The sequence below is a fragment of the Psittacula echo genome, assembly GCF_963264785.1.
Source record: "Psittacula echo genome assembly, chromosome: 1".
NCBI classification, from domain to species: domain Eukaryota; kingdom Metazoa; phylum Chordata; class Aves; order Psittaciformes; family Psittacidae; genus Psittacula; species Psittacula echo.
The window spans coordinates 72,651,016-72,667,787 of NC_137735.1; the positions used below are offsets into that span (position 1 = coordinate 72,651,016).

General features: G+C 42.2%; 1 protein-coding gene across 3 annotated transcripts in view; it reads right to left on the bottom strand.

Annotated features, from left to right (window-relative positions):
- The window catches only part of MOB1B (MOB kinase activator 1B), a 38,989-nt gene extending 26,401 nt beyond the window's left edge, over nucleotides 1-12,588 (bottom strand). The window contains exon 1 of one of the 3 annotated variants that reach the window (XM_080616019.1): nucleotides 12,492-12,588. In XM_080616019.1, coding sequence (XP_080472145.1) covers nucleotides 12,492-12,505 — 14 coding nt within the window. In that variant the 5' untranslated portion in view covers nucleotides 12,506-12,588. Of the gene's footprint in view, nucleotides 1-10,809; nucleotides 11,585-11,960; nucleotides 11,989-12,491 lie in introns of those variants that run through there. The other 2 variants (XM_080616021.1, XM_080616020.1) reach the window with 2 other exon arrangements.
- Between the last annotated feature and the right edge of the window lie 4,184 nt (nucleotides 12,589-16,772).

Sequence of the window (16,772 nt, forward strand, 5' to 3'; positions counted from 1 at the left end):
TCTGTAGGACACAGCCCTGCTCGCACCGCAAGGATAGGGCGGGCCACAGTCACAAAAGCAGCATGCGAGAGTAGCCAGCAGAGGAAAAACTTGGGTAAAAAAAGGAAGGAAGTGCACATTCAGCCAGGGATGCTCTAGTCACTTGCAGAGACGAGCAGGCAGACAGCAGAGAACAGGAACGTGTCTGCGATATAAAACATGGCTCACTCTGCATGTTTTATCCATGTCACTGTTCTGCTGATCCCCAAGCTCCACCACAGATTTTTTTCCAAGAGCTTTAAGATCAATAACCACCACTTGAAACAAGTTTTCGTACCAATTTAAAAGGAGGAGGTTTTTAGCAGAGACATAAGGAACTCCACATATTCTCCTCTGACACCCATGTGAAATTGTATCATGTGAGAGAAACCACAATTACCCAGAAGGTTTTGCTGGATGCTCCCAGGTAGCCACTGACCACCTCAAGGCAAACACAATGCTGTGTTCACTCACAAAACTTCTGTCTGATTACAAACAGAATGAAATTTCTAAGAAAACTGAGGACTAGTCTTGGCTGTTTTGTTAGGTACTTTCCATCAGATCCAGATTCCTCAGCTGTTTCAATACTAACATTTACTGTGTACATACAGACATCATGAAACTGCAGGGCATAATCAAAACCAGATTTATTTCTCCAGATTCTAATATCCTAATATTTGTGTACTACACTTTACAAGAGCAGGCTACTAGCAGCTTTGCGGAAGCTCAAAGTATTCCTTTCTCTCCAATGGCTTTGTTTTTTCCTGCAGATCCCAGAAATAAGAGTTCAGCATCTTTACCATTTCAGTCACTAATTAAGCTCTCAGCAAACTCAAGAGTGCTATTTTCTCACTAATGTTCCCCTCTTTTCTCAGGAAACCCTTTTTTCTGTCAATTAGCATTAGCTCACTTAAAAGGGATGGCACAGCATGAATTCAAACAAAAGTCAGAACTTCACCCACTTATGCTTCAAAGTTTAGTTTCCACAAATGGTCAAACCTCACTCTACTGCATGAATGTGCCTACTAAATCATCCAGTAGACATAACCACACTTCTTTTATAAAAGCTACCTTTTCCCACACATAAAAATTTGCACTACAAAATCATCTGAACACTGATTTATGCTGTACATGAGTGTAGGGTGCACTTTCCTTTGGGGAAAGAGGACTCAATCAAGCTGTAAATAGCAAGGCTACACAAAGCAGCAGAAAGGTTGCTGAAAACAATGCAGTATGTACCCTGCAGCAAGAGCTGCTGTAGGAGAACTAAGTCTATACCAGAGAGAATGCAGTTCTGCCCTGTGGCAAGCAAATCCAGAAACAAAGTCAAAGGCCTGTGACAGAAGATGATGTAGCATTTCTGAACAGAAAGGTATCTATGTGCTCCATACCCACTGAAACCTGCAGAAAAACTCAAACCTGTACTGTCTGCAGTCCAGACTATTTCAGATGGTCTCCCTCTAGTTTGTGATCACAGAATCACAGAGTGGTTTGGTTTGGAAGGGACCAAGCTCATCTAAGTTTTAATTCTCCCTGCAGGGACACCTTCCACCAGACCAGGTTGCTCCAAGCCCCATCCAACACTGCTAGGGATGGGGCAGTCACAGCTTGTCAAGGCAAATACAGAAAGAAAAGCATATGTTTATTTTTGAGAAATTCTTAAACCCTGTCACTCATGCTTTCAAGAAAATGCTGTGTTCTAAAGGAAAACAATTACACAGACAGAAAACGCTTGGTAACACATGTGGGAGTGAGGACGACATAGCACATGTTATGCAGATACATAGAAACATGAAAAGCAGTATTCGACAACTCAAACATCACGCAGAACATAAGGGAATGGAACATTTTTAGGGTTTGGGTTGTTTTTTTTTTTTAAGAGAGAAGCAGTAACACTCAAGTCCTGGCCAGGCAGTCAAGTACCAATAAAAGAAGGAAACCTATCAAACACAGAATACAAGCACCCACAGATGATCAGAAATCGAAACTACAAAAGTACCATCATGGACACAACTAAACAAATTATAAAAGAAATATTAGGAAATACATAAAGCTATGAGTCTAGGTTATTTCTTTCAATAACACATCTGATTGTGTTTAAAGATACTGGAAACTTTAACACAGGTTTACTTAGCCATTTAAGAAGGCATGAGGGAGTTGAAGACCTTCATATACCATGAAGTAAAATACCATGAAGTGGCTTGGAGAGATCCATCTTGCCTTGGGCCGCCTTGCCTACTGCCAGTCCCATACAGCATCATCTACCAAGGGCAGGAGGAAAGGGGCAGCAGGACAGCTAAATAAAGCAGGTGATTAACCGTATTTGCCTACCTGTGATTTCTTTACTATAGTACTTTTTCAGTTTGATAAAACAGAAACATCCATACAAAAGGTATACACCACTTTCCATAGCAAATTGTTCCTCCTGCCACAGAGATTTCCTTAGATTCAGCTAAATTCTCTTTCTGTCTTTACATTACTAATGCTCTCTCCATCCTAAACCAGATCTGCTGGTAACATTCACACCCTTTAAATACATTAAAGCAAGTAGGAAGCAGAGCTTTCCAGAAAGCAATCTGCAAGCCACTGAGGATGATAAACTGCAGCAGTAAAAGCTTGGCTCTAGTATCAAATTAGATCCTTACTTATATACCAAATATAGTGCTTGGAGAACACGCTTCAGAACATGGATGGTTTCCCAAAATGCTGATCAGTGGTTTTAAAAACCAATGCTTTATGAATGACTAAATCAAACCTAGTCATACAATCTAAGAAATCACAGCAGGGAATTGGAAAAAAATAAAAAACTGAACATCTTAAGGAAGTCTTCAATCCTTTTAAACACAAAAAAAATGGACAATCTGTTAATGCTTTTAGGAAAAAGACAAAGTTAGAAAGGAGAAACTTAACTAAATTTTAGTGGGAGAGGAATCACTTCAGCACTTTACCAAAGGCTGTCTTCTGTTTTAACCCCAACATGAAACAGGCTGATGATACCAACATGGCAAACGAGAAATACTCTACAACTTCCCCAAAGAAAACCTCAAAGCACATACGTAAGATTACACTTACATGTTAATTAATAGGTAAAATGTAGGTCTGAATTCAGGAACTAACAGAACAATCATTAGAGGCAAGAAATAACACAGAGAACAACAGGAAGAAGAAACGGACAGAAGGCAGTAATGAATAATCTAAGAGCTTTCCAAAAATATGGTGCATTATCTCATCTCTAAGTATTTCTTACACTACCCCTGTTTTTAATACAATCTTGTGTAAGCTGTGTGGAGCTATCTTCAATAAAATTTGCTTACACCTTGCAAAGTAACAAATCAGTAAAATCCACCTGCCCAAAGCATCTGAAAGGGAACAATAGCTCCTACATACACAGGAGAACATTTCTTTTGACATCATTTAAGCTTGCGCATTTGACAGTTGAGTCCCCAGTCAGTTTAACTGTTCTATATTGAGCTTAAATATAAAGATTTTTCCTCATTTCCACTCACACTGCAGCAAGGAATTTTAAGAGCTGTCAACCACAGAAGGTAACAATAGGACATTAAAAACACTTCATTTTTTCTAAAAGTTACACTTCAGCATTAGAAAAAGCAGTATTTTGGTGACACTAAGTATGACAAGTAAAAGACACAGTAATGCCATTTGATTACTGGATCTGAGGAAGGGATTAAGACTCCGTACGTCAAGAGTGCCCACATCTCTAGGACACAAGCAATCAGCTCTGGAGGTAAGCTACCTGTAAAGATAAGTGCAATGCTACACAACAAAAAAAACCTCAAGTATGTGGAAAAGAGGCAAACTTTAACTAAACCTCAAATGAAATATGGGTATGATCACAGAAGGTATGTAAGACTAACAAAAGGAGTGGATTCCTGCCAAGGAACAGCTGTGTACTGGAAAGGGAAAAGAGGAGAGAGTGAACAAGATAGAAACTGTCTTCACAAAAAAAGAAAAGAAAAAAAATCCCACAGAAGGGAGGTTGGGACAAGAAGCTGATGTCACAGTTGGATTTCAAAATGAATGGGAACAAAGGAAGAAAGATCATTTACATTTGCAAGTTATATCAGAGCAACAGAAGTCAATGTTGTGAAGGGCAAGGCCTAAACAGACCAAAAGCTGCACCTAATCCTTAGCCTTCCCCTGAAAAAAACAGAAAGCACAAGAGCAAATGAATTCACTTCAAATACTGCTTTTAAAAGTCTCAAAATACAATTTGCACAGGGAAAAAAAAAAAAAGGAAAAAAGGGAAAAAAAAAAACCCAACCAACCAAAACCCCAACACTGTTACTTTCATGAATTCACAGAGAGGGGGGCTCTCTTTTTGTTAACACAAAATTACCATCTCATACACATGAATTCCCTGTCTGCTGAGTCAGGCTACAGATCTGAAACCAGCAGCAGAGACTTTAATTAAACAGAACACATCTAAGATATACAGTACATGGTAATACATTGAAAAAACTGGGTATTAGGTCCTGGAAGGCATACACTTACTAAGCTTATTAAAAAATAGAAGTTATTTCAGACTTATGATCAAAAAAACAATTTAAGCTGCATGGGTATGTGCCACTCCAGCTCCCATTCCCCACCTTTCAATTCCCTTCCCCACAATACTGACCCGAGCAGCAGTGCCTTAGGAAAGCATCTGACAGATCCACAAGCAGATTAACCGCCTTGCTGGCTCAGAGAAATTATTTGAGAAATTGTAAAACTAACTTTGTGGGTATCTCTTTATGATGTGCTTTAAAGTGATCCAGACAAGCTGAACACATGTGGTTTTAGATAACCTGGTCAGGACGTACCGTAACTCTGAATGGAAATTTATAGCACCCTGGTCCATTATAAAATTCAGTGTGTTTCCTTCTAGAAGAGTTAAACAGAACAGATGTCTTCCACTGGAAGAGAGCCCCCTGAAAATTTGATGAAAAGTGATCTTCTTGCCCCAAGTTGTCTCACAGAGACTCCAAACAAGACTTTTCAAGTTTTATCTCCCAAATGCTTTCAACATCATTCACCTATGGTGACCTCCCTACATCACAGCATAGTCCTTCACACCAGTACAAACATATCCATCACTCTCCTCAGTAACATTCACGTATGATACAGCAGGGGAAGGTACAACACCAACAACCAACATGACACTACAGCCACAGAAGTGCTCTGAAGTGAAAGGGAAGGAAATGCCATGTTTAAAAAAGCAACACGTGCAAAGACAACAAAGCAAAGCACTGGATCCTAATAATCTCACATGATGGAATTTACAGGCTAGAAAAAGTTCAAGAAGTCTGTGCAAAGCAATTAAGTTCTATTCACTTATAGCTGAAAACAGATTCTACAGTGTTTGAATACACAACCCACAATCTCCCTGTGTACTTCAAAAAGAAATTTTTAAAAAAAAAAAAAAAGAAAAGGAAAAAAACAAACAGCAAGTTCATTGTAGCTCAGCTCTAGAGGGAAGTGGCTTAGTTTACAACTGCTAAAAGCATCACAAAGCTTATCCTGCGGTTTAGGTTGATTTGGGGGTCAAAGGCTTATTGATAGCTTTGGCAGCAATATCCTTCTGATTGCTTACTAGGGAAGACTTCAAGTGGCCTAATTAAATGCAGTGATTTGCTTCTCTAAGAAAAACAAGCAGCTTCATCCTGTCAGCCTTCTGAAACTCATAAACTACCCCTCAATGGATAAATGCTTCTAATATTTCATGCTTTTTCAAGCAAGATAAGAAAGACTATGTATCTCTCAGGACACAAACAGAGTAAGACGTAACTTGACCACTTGAGGACCCCCTGTCCTCACCGTGGCTGTCTGTTGCCATGTCGAGGTCCTAAATCCAAAGACTTGACAGAAAATTATCACCCGCTTTTCAAGCAGAAAAACCAAGCCACTGTCCATGTGCACCAACCCTCCCCTGAAAGTGATCCTTGTTCCACCGCTGCTCTTGCCTGAGGAATGTAAGTATCTAATTGCATAGGTTCACTTACACTGCAAACACAATGACAGAAGGACAAACAAGGGAAAACAATTGTTGCATAAAAGCAAACAATTAGGAAGCAATTAAGACCGGGCATCACTGTGATGCCATAAACACAACTTTCACACTGAACAATGCCTTTCTTCCTATGTTGGACTGGGGTTTTTTTCATTCCAAACTAATGCTTCTATACTGAGAAGGAGGCATCCAAGAACACTCGCTCAGTTCTTCAATTACATGTTCCCCAAAACAAAGTATTAGCAACAAAAGTGGCGCTTTTTTTCCAATACAATTCCAATCTCAGATACCTTTCAGCCTGAATTACCTGTGCACAGCCCTGTTATTCGGAGGCAGACTCGTTCTTGCTGAAATAAGAGCCATGCACAGGGTGAAAACAGCTTCATAGCTAATTCCCACCTCCCTGATAAGGCAGCAGCACTCATACATTGCTGGCTACAATTAATTTCTACTTCATCATACACAAATTTGATCAGGTATTTTTTGAAAAAGTTTAGCTTACAAGCAGACATTTCATCCAACTCATCAAGAAAGAACAAAGTAATTGACAAAGCAATGGCAAGAACTCAACTACCTAAACAGGTAGTAAGGCACACACAAGTTGGAGTTGGAAGAAGAGTATTGGCAACACAGCTGAGTGACTAAATTTGCAAAACACTAATCACACCAAAAAGGAATTAGTAGTTCTCTGCTGCTTTAGCTTCTTCAACCAGCTCATTAGAAGGATAAGAAGTGCCTCAGTAAGTTTAACCCTATCAGCAAGCTGCAACCTTACAAACGGATTTGGGGTCTCTGGGGAAGATAAAGAAGGGAAGCAGAGTGACAGGTGATTGAGTACCACAGGCAGTACAAGGGGCAACACAAACACCTCTGTGGAAGCTTTTCATCACCATGGTTTTTGGAAAACTTTCTTGATGGTCCCTTTCTTAAAAGCAAACCCAGCTGCCAGCCAAGGGACAAATCTTTCCACAGCAGGCATTTCAAAACAGGAATGAAACAGGGTTCACACTGCAAGTGAAGTGATGGACTTCAACAACATGAAACACAATTTTCAGTTAAGAGCATGTATTTTGACAGTCACTAATTCAATGAATCCTAGAATCACTTAGATTGGAAAAGATCCTTAAGATCACTGAGCCCAACTATAAGACTAGTACTACCAATGAAAGCTAGAGGCAGCTACCAAAATAAAAAATAAAGAGAAAAAAAAGTCTGCTTTCTGTGAAGTTCACTGTCAGAGCTGATAACACAGAAACTCTACCTCTACGGAATCCTTTTGCTTCCCTCAAAGCTACTATAACCAAGACTTACAGAAAAAGAAAAAAAATCTTTAAAAAGTTGGCAATAACTTTGCAATTATCTCTGCAATTTACTCATAGGCAAACTCAAGAACTTCTGACTCTCAATGCTCTTCAAAAAACAAACTAAAAGTATCACTAATGCGACTGGTTAAACAACAGATTTCACAGCAAGGTAATAGAGTCATGTGTCAGGAGCCTCTACCCTGATCTCTGCTCTAGGAACACAGCCTGCACAGTAGAATTACATTCATGAAGCCAAATCTGAAGAAAAACAGTACATGAAAATACAGGGAGAAAGACCTGAATGTTCAGCAAGCATAATTTTCCCATTTCTAACAGTCTCTAAGTGCCTACACATTGATTTTCAATGACCAAAATTCCAGTTTAGAAGTGCCTAACAGTCTTCTGTGGGAAGCCTTGATAAATAGGAGATAAATACCACATCTCCAGCTTTTATCAGAAGAAGGAGCACTCATGAAGCACTTGGTTGCTCTCCAGCTAGCGTAAGATCAAAAACAGTGCCTACTTTAGAAATGGCCTTCATTTGTTAAATAGTAGCATCAAACCAAGCTGAGAAAAGGGGAAACAACAAATATCCATGACGTTCTTCAAGAGCAGGAGCAGGCTGGGAAATTAGGAAGGCCACAATGCTTGTCAATCTGAAAACAAACACATCAGCTCTGACTTTGGTATTACTCTATAAGAAATGCAAGGAAAAAAAACAACATCCCATTGTACCTTCTGCACATATATATACACACACAAAGCGTGATTTTAATTAAATTTATGAAAATAACCCACATTGTCGTGGTTTAAGCCCAGTCGGCAACGAGAACCATACAGCCGCCCGCTCACTCCGTCCCTTCCTCGCTCACTCCACCCCTTCCTCTCCCAGCTCCCGGAGGGATGGGGAGGAGAATCGAAAGAATGTAATTCCCACAGGTTGAGATAAGAACAGTCCAGTAAGTAAGGTATAACACAAACCACTACTGCTACCACCAACAGTAATAATGATAAAGGAAATAGCAAGGGAAGAGAATACAACCGCTCACCACCCACTGACCAATACCCAGCCTGACCTGAGCAGTGATCTAGCCCTTCCAGGTAACTGCCCCCAGTTTATATAGTCGGCATAATGTGCTGTGGTGTGGAATACCTCTTTGGCTACTTTGGGTCAGGTGTCCTGTCTCTGCTTCCTCCCGGCTTCCCTTCCTCCCTGGCAGAGCATGAGAAAGTCCTTAGTCAGAGTAAACATTACTGAGCAACAACTAAAAACATCGGTGTTATCAGCACTGTTCCCAGACGGAAAGTCAAAAACATAGCACTGCACCAGCTACTAAGAAGGAGAAAAATGACTGCTACTGCTGAGCCGAGGACACACATGCACCATCAGAAGAAGCTGCTAGGCTCTGACGTGCTATATTATGAGACAGAGAAGGAAGAGCAGCACATCTTTCCCCCAGTTTGGTGTACAAGTTAACTTTGCATTGATTCATCAACACATGCACCCTGAACAGCTACTTGTCCTAACCCCTATTTGCTGTCTCCATCAGCTCCTAGTCTTTCCAAAGTATATATAACTTCCTACTTAAAGGAATCTCATTTTAAAACAACTATACACTAGAATTTTCTGAGAGGGATTTACTAATACATAAATGGTTTGGGGTTTGTTGGTTTGGTTTTTTTTTTAAGAAAAGACAATTTCACAACTTCGATAATAAAAGTTAATCTTTTGCTTTTAAAAATAAAAGCTTTTCATACAGCTTCTTTTTTATGTAAGTTTTGCCAGTGTAGGATAACACAAGCATGCAACCATATGGCACGCCTACTAGAACTATCTTTAATTTCTTCCTTGGAGATGGAAGCTCAAGTACCTGCAACTATGCTGTAATTTCCTTTTAGAGAGAACTTATCAAACTGGGGTTTTTTTGGGAACTGAAAATAGTTTCTAGTCCAATTCTTTTTTTCTTTTTTCTTTTCTTTTTTTTTTTTTTTTTTTTTTTTTCAGGGAAAAAAAAAAAAGAAATTGGACTACAAAAGATTTAGGATAACCTATTCAACCATTGGAGAGGTTTATAAAGTCTTTTCAGAAAGGAAGAAACAGATCAGAAAAAGAAAATAACAGTGCTGAAAATAACTGCTGTCAAAAACAAGTGGTATTAATTCAGTGACTTGTCTGAAAAGACAGTCTTTCCATAATGTTATCCATAACAAGAGAAGACAATGGTTTGCCTTGATTTTATTTCCCCCCCCCCTTGTAGCTATATGTCCCTGTCCCTAGCAACAGCAAAGAATAGCAATGGGTTTGTCAGTGGACAAGGACTGTGCAATGGGCTGCAAGGGGGGCCCCAAGCACCCTGTGTTATCCAAGCACAATCGCCCTGTTATTTGACAACAAGCAAACCTCCAAGCAGAGCAGGGCTTTGGATATCATACTTGAGTGTCAAACTGACAAACTACAGCCCAGTTACTGATGATAATAAACCTGTGCAACAGGTTCACTGCAGTTTAGAAAACGTTTCTGGTCTGAAGTGCAGAAGGACAATCTTCATCTGCCACATCTTTATTGTTTGTTCGAAATTGGGAGTCAGTTCACAAAAAGACAATAGCATCACCAACACAGAGAAAACAGCATGGATAATCAACTCCACTACCTCCATACAAAGGAAACTCTTGGTGAAAAAAGAGGTGAAAATAGTACTATGAAAAAGGATGTAAGAAGTACTGTGAAAATGTGGGGAATTTGCAGCTCAACATACAAGCTTTTGCTACTAAATCTGTAAACTGCAAAGATATCCAACCACTATCTTTGAATAACTCTACCAAGTTAACACAAAATTCAAGTTTGTCAAAAGGTGATGCTAACTTTGTGGATACATTAAAAAACAAAACAAAACAACAAAAACCACACACACAAAAAAAAAGCATACCAAAACCAAACACTACTTCCCAGTAACATAGAAAGTTTCCCTGATCTCCCTGAGGCCTACCAGGCGTATTTTAAAATTATACTTTAAAAATCCATTTCTAGACTGCAGATGAGCAAATTAGGTGCCATCTACAACACTCTGCCAACAACAGCTGAGGCAGCCTGGCTAACATTTCTAGTTTTGCTCTGCAGTAACTTCAGTTTCCATTCCTGTATTTCATCCAGTAGGACCACTTCAAACAATGGAAGTGGGGGGCAAGGTTTGCCTTCCTGGGTTTCAGAAGGGTCTGAAAAAAAACCCAAGCATCTCATTATTGCCCATGACAGAAGGTGGAGGGTTTCTTGCTCTTCTGTTACTAGTTAGACAAATGCCACAGAGAGGGAGGCTCTCTGATTTGTAAACCAGACTCCCAGGACACCACTGTACTCGAAATCCTGTGTGTTGTCCCCCCCTTCTCCGTTGCAGCAGCTGAGAATTATGAAGGAGAGGAACAGCTGGGCTTCTCATTAGGAGAATTCACAGACTGAATTCATGGACAGTCATTTGTACTCACCTCCCATTTGCAGCTTCCACCCTGCAGTTGATAAGTGTCTTTCAAAACCCTTCTTGGGGTAACACAACAACAGGCGAGCTGGTTTGGTACGGCAGAGTTAAAAGATACATGCAGCGGAGAGATTTAGAAAGAAGCCAGCGCCAGTGTTACTTGTCTCCATGAGAACACAACTTACTAGAACACTCCGGTTCCCAAGATAAAGTATCTTCTCCAAAAGCAAGCTACATATACATCTGTTGGTTATCAGTATAAGCCTTTAACAACTGTCAGATATTATGGCAACGGTCCCACAAACTGCTCGCACGTAACTCCAACTGCACAAGAACTCTCAGCAAGACGAAGGCCTTAATGGAGCTCAGCTCTGCGAGGGTGCCTTTTTCAGCTGCTTGGATTTCCCTTCTTTCCCTAGAGCACATCTTCAGTTTAATTAATAGGTCACTGAACCGGTTTATGTTAATTGTCCCAAGTACTACGTCTTTGTTCCCAAGGGGAGGGACCAAAGTTCATTCAGCTACTGTCCACGAAGCAAAATTCCAAAATGTAAGGCTCTTCGCACACCTAAATCACCACCAACTCCTAAGGGAGCTTTTTTTTATGCCGCAGTAAACAACTGCCTTCTTATTAGCAACACACACCCTGCCAGCAATTCCTCGCTCGCTGGGTTTGTACCAGATCACTGTGTCCATACCAGATCCCTCTGTTTGTTACAGACTTCCTATGCCGGTAATAGATCGCTCTATCCATACCAGATCCTTTATGTTCGTACCAGATTGCTCTGTCTGTACCACATCTCGACCTATCCGCTTCAGACTCCCCCAGTCCCTACCAGAATTCATCCCTTGCCCCTACCAGAATTACCCCCTTGTCCCTACCAGATCTCCGTCACTCATCTGCACAACCAGTACCTGAACCTGGAATTAACTTTTCAACGCTGCTCCCCACCAGACCTGCGTCAATCCGATCCAGTTTTAACTTATCTACCCCAGGTAACGCTACGGGCAGCAACTTCTGCCCACACCGGCCTTGATATGAGCGAAAAAACATTGTTTTAAATAAAAAGAAAGGGAGATTCCAGCAGACGGATGTCCTCCCCTGAAGGCTGCTCTCGCCTTTCCCGTGACACCCCTTTCGGCTTGCAGCACAGCGCTCACCGGGAAGGTCCCTCCGGCCTTCAGCTAAAAGCCTTGTAAATTCACGTCCCCGCTGTCGGAGGCGCCCGGCCTGTGAGGAAGGTCGCGGCTCCGCTCCACCGCCAACCACCGCCCTCCAAACTCCCGAGCGGCGCCGGCTGGCCCCGAGCGGCCGTTAACTCACAGCCCCCGCGGCTGAAGGGATGTGGCCGTTACAGCCGTTAGCGAGGCCGGGGTCCCCCGGGGGACTGGGGCACAAAGGGAGAGAGCGGGCAGGGCGCTGCTCCGCCGCCGGAACAGGACGGAGAGCGGAGGAGAGGTGCGGAAAGAGACGCCATGCCGGCGGGAGCTGCCACCCCGCTCCCTCAGGACGGCGGGAAGTGCTGGCGGGCGGCGGCCGCATCCCCTCGGCGGCCGGGCTGCCCTGCCGGGCGGGACGGAGCAGCAGAGGAGGAAGGGAACCTTTTCCCTTTCTCAAGCAGGAGAGGCGACCAGAGCAGGGGCAGCCCCCCCTCCCCATGTGCCGCCGTAACCCCCTCCACAATTACTCACAACAAGAAGCTCATGGCGATGGCGGCGGAGCGGGACCGGCGGCTGCCTGGGCTCGGCGCGGCGCGACTCGGCTCCCAATGGCAGCGGCAGCGCACGGCGGGCGTGTGCGGGGAGAACGCCGCGGGGCGGGGACACAGCCCCGCCGCCGCCACCCGCGGCCCGCCCGGCAGCCATCGCCCCCAGCAGGCCCCGCGGCCCGCACCGCCTCTCCGCCGATCTAGCCTCACTCCAGTCCCCAGGCAGAGGTCTCCTCGGGTATGCCTGCGTCCCCCCGGCTGCAGATCACTCAGGCACCCTGCCCTCCCTTCAAACACTCTTTTCTTCTCATCACGCGTCCCCCCTCTGCCCTCACTCTCTTCTGCACCCTGGGGCAGCACAGGGCTCCCTGGAAGCATTTCCCCCAGCCCCGGGTGACCCAAAGGCCACCTTCCTTGGGTTAAACCTCTGCACTGCTCCAGGTCGCAGTGTCCCAGTGTCACTGGGCAATACTTTTTGGGCGCTGGTGTAACATAAATGCCCCTGACAGCTTTTAGGTAGCCGTGGTGCTAAAATCCCTGTAGTTGCCCACCAAATGTCGCAGGGGAACCACAAAATGTGCCTGAATAATAGTGCAGCCTGCCATTATTCACCCCTCTTCTATCTCAAACTGCTTCCTGTGAAGCAAGCCTGGGGTGTACAAGAACAGAGTAGTTTGCTTCAACATGTCAAGCCAGGGACTCAAAACACATTACAATTTCATTATTTGTGCCATCCAGGCTTCTTCAGGCTGTCTATCCACCTTCTTCAGGTACCTGGCAAAGGAGTTCAGGTACCCAACCTAGAGATAACCACCACAGTCATTAACAAATATCTTAATCAGTATTTCTGCCCTCATCACTCAAAAGCCTGACCCTTTTTATAAGCAACATGTCAAAATGGCTTCAGATATTTCAACACAAATGTTCGGTTTGTGAGCAACTTTTAATGCAGCTGGCTAGGGCAAGCAGTTAGCTAAGAAAGGACCCACCCCCAAAGTGAGGATATGGGCAAACTACTGAGGTTAAAAAAAAAATAAACCCAAATTTTCTTACACACATTGGCCAGTCCTTCACCCTGAACCACCTCACCTTGTGTGAGCGTGGTTAAAAATTCCACGTCCTCCCACTAAAGCACAAACAGAGGGTGTGCAGTACCTCACAGAAGATGTCTGGCAGCCCACCTGACACCAGATGACAGATACCTGTTATGTTTTGGGGGGTTGGGGATTGTCCTCTAGGAATCCCCACCTCCCATTCCCAAACCAGGAACAAGGCTCTTAATTTTGAGGTTTGTCTTGGTCAGTTTATACATTCCAGGGGAAAGACAGGCAACAGCACCCAGAATGCTTCGAAATACAATGTATTTGTATCAAAGGACCACACATTCCACTGCAGCCTTAGCCACATCCAAGTGCTTCATCTTTATGGCAAAAATTATAATCCCAGGGTGTAATTTCACATGAAGATCTGCCTCTGTTTAGGTAAATAAAAAGCCAGCTGGATTTCGGATAAGAGACAGGACAGGCAACATAACCCGCAGAGATTCCCTCATGCCCCAAGGGGGTTCTGTGAGGCCCAGCAACCCCACAAAGCTGTAGGTGGGCCAGAGGAAAACACGCAAAATCCCATACAGAGCATTAAGCTTCTGTGTGGCTCCTAAGGGGTTTCAGCTATAATGCTTTATGTGGCAAATGACAGTCATCTGCTTGTCTCATGTTCTTAAACGCTGAAACTGCATTTTCTACTTTTCTGGCTCTGTCCTTCAGACCAAGTCAGAATGCCAGGTCAGTGCATTTCTAAGCAAATTAAAATTACATGACTGGTTTTAGGACACTTTTAAAATCAAGTGTTTCAACTAGGCAGTGAAGTCATAATTAAAAAGCATTTCATGACGTTTGCAATTTTCCTTTCAGCTGTATTAGTAAAAGCAGGCATGCAATGGGTCTTGGCGTACTTTTTAAACTGTCGGACTAAGTTGGCGACGTAAATCTAACTCAAAAAAACCCCAAAAATTGCTGATTTCTCTGGCACATTCATGTTGGAACATGAATAACCTCCGTTCTCTGTTCCCACCCATACACTTCCTTCTACCCACAGAATGTTTTATTTTAGTGGCAAGTTAAAATTAAATGTCTGTTGCTGCATCAGTCAGTAGGAAATACTTGGCCTGGGCAACTGTCAGAAGGAAGGGTTAAATAATGTGGACATTTCATGTCTGACATTAATATTGGTCTCTTCAGAATGGATCAGGCTCACACAGACCACTTGCTTTGGACACTGCTGGTAGAAGGGACACGCAGCATGCTGCCGACTTATGTAAAACCACTTGGTTGCTCCAGTGAAGGCACTGTGAATGCACCCGTGGCCTCACGTCTGTCACTTTGGTTTATCCATTACACTAGAGCTTAAAGAGAATTACTCTGAAAGGGCCCTCCAGCTGACAAAGTGCTTTGGTCTTGAAGTTTCCAGCTTCTGCAGCACAGCTCGTTAAGCACAGAACATTCCAGCTGAAAAAAAGTTCAAAAATTAAGGTCAAAAAACTTAATACGTATGTTACCAGGAGTGAAAAAAAACCCCAAAAAACCCCAAAAAACCCCCCAACAACAAAAAGAAACAAAAATGTTTACAAAATGTAAATAATACAGTATGTAATTACTAAGCTCTCTAAATATTCTCTCCACATTCTAGATTAAACCAATAGCATCCATCAATAACTTAATTCAATGCTTGTTTGTGCATTAAGGGATTTGATTTATGACCAAGTGAAACATTTAAGTATTAATATCATGTCAAAACTGTGGTATGTACTTGTAATTATTCTCTACAAAAAGTGCAGAGCATGAAGAAATTACAGGAACTATGAGGTTATTATATCGTGGTCGTGAGTCATTGTAGTTCTGGAGCAGGGATGGAACAACTCAGCAGCCCTGTGATTGCTGGACTGTAGAAAGAGTAATAAATTTGTCCTCTGTTACCTTGACAGCTGTTAAGGTGCTCAGATGTTACCATTCCTGCTGCAATTTTCATACACTTTAGGAATAGCATCTCAGAAATATATTATTAGTGTAGGACCTACTCCACAAATCTCTGCAGTGTGTATAGTGCAGACAAATCCTGCTCTCCTTTCTGCTTCCCAGAGTTGGTGGGCTCACTCAAGCTAAGCATGCTATCTCCTGCTGAACGCTGAGCTAGCTGCAGATGAGCAGTTGTGTAACAAGCTCATCTTTCAAAGAAAATGACGGAAGCCTCATTGGTCCAGTGGCTTAAAGCTAAATGAGCAATTTTGGAAATACTACAACAAAAAATATTAAGTCGATTTTTCTTGATGACAGATTAAACAAAGTGATAAGTAACGTTTCCCAATATAAGATCAGTAATTGCTTTAGTATCAACTCAGAAGCTTTTTCTTTTTCCTCTGATCAAACTAAAGCACAGCCAGTATTAAATTATTTTTAACAATAACCAGTTTAACATTAGATATTGAATAAGGCATCTTCCAAAGCAGATAAATCCAGCTTCCTGGTCAGCAGCAGAATGGAGGGACATCTCCTGAGGTTTTTTATTTTTAGTTATATTAACAAATTTCCTCTCATAAGTAGACTTCATTTAAAACCAGTTCTGTCGAGAAAATAAATGCAAATTCTATTGTCCCTGGATGATTTTTTAATTTATTTTTTCCCCTGATCTTAGGTGCAGAGACTTTGATCCCTCATATTTGCCAAGGAAGCTCTGAGATTTCTGGAAAACTTCAGTGCAGATGCCCAACAAAATGCTGCTCTCTAAAGGTAAATTCATACACACTGACAAGCTGCAAGACAAACAGCAGTGGGATATACTTTACTGTACTTGGAAATCAAATATATTGAATGAAAAATGGGTGGAAGAAAAAAATCTCTTAAAGGGACTCTTCCTTGCACTGTGCTTTGTTCAGGAGAGGAATGTGCATAACATTCCCTCAGTTTGTAAGATTCAGGGATCTGTTTACTAAACTTACAGTGCAAAAGCCAATCTAGATAAAGTGCTCAAGATGAATTCCTATAGTTATCTCAATTTTTGCTCTACAAAATTTGCTTGCTTATTTAAAGAAGGTTTTGAAGAGAAATCTGACATGTAGACTATGAAAAACTGGAATGTGAACCACTTGGGCACTGAGGTCAACATTCCTTTGAAAATGTGTATAATAACCAATTTACTTTGAAAATTCATGAGTTCAGAGTGCTATTCTCAAGAGACTGTGCTGTTTTCAAGGTAATAGTCTGTCGTA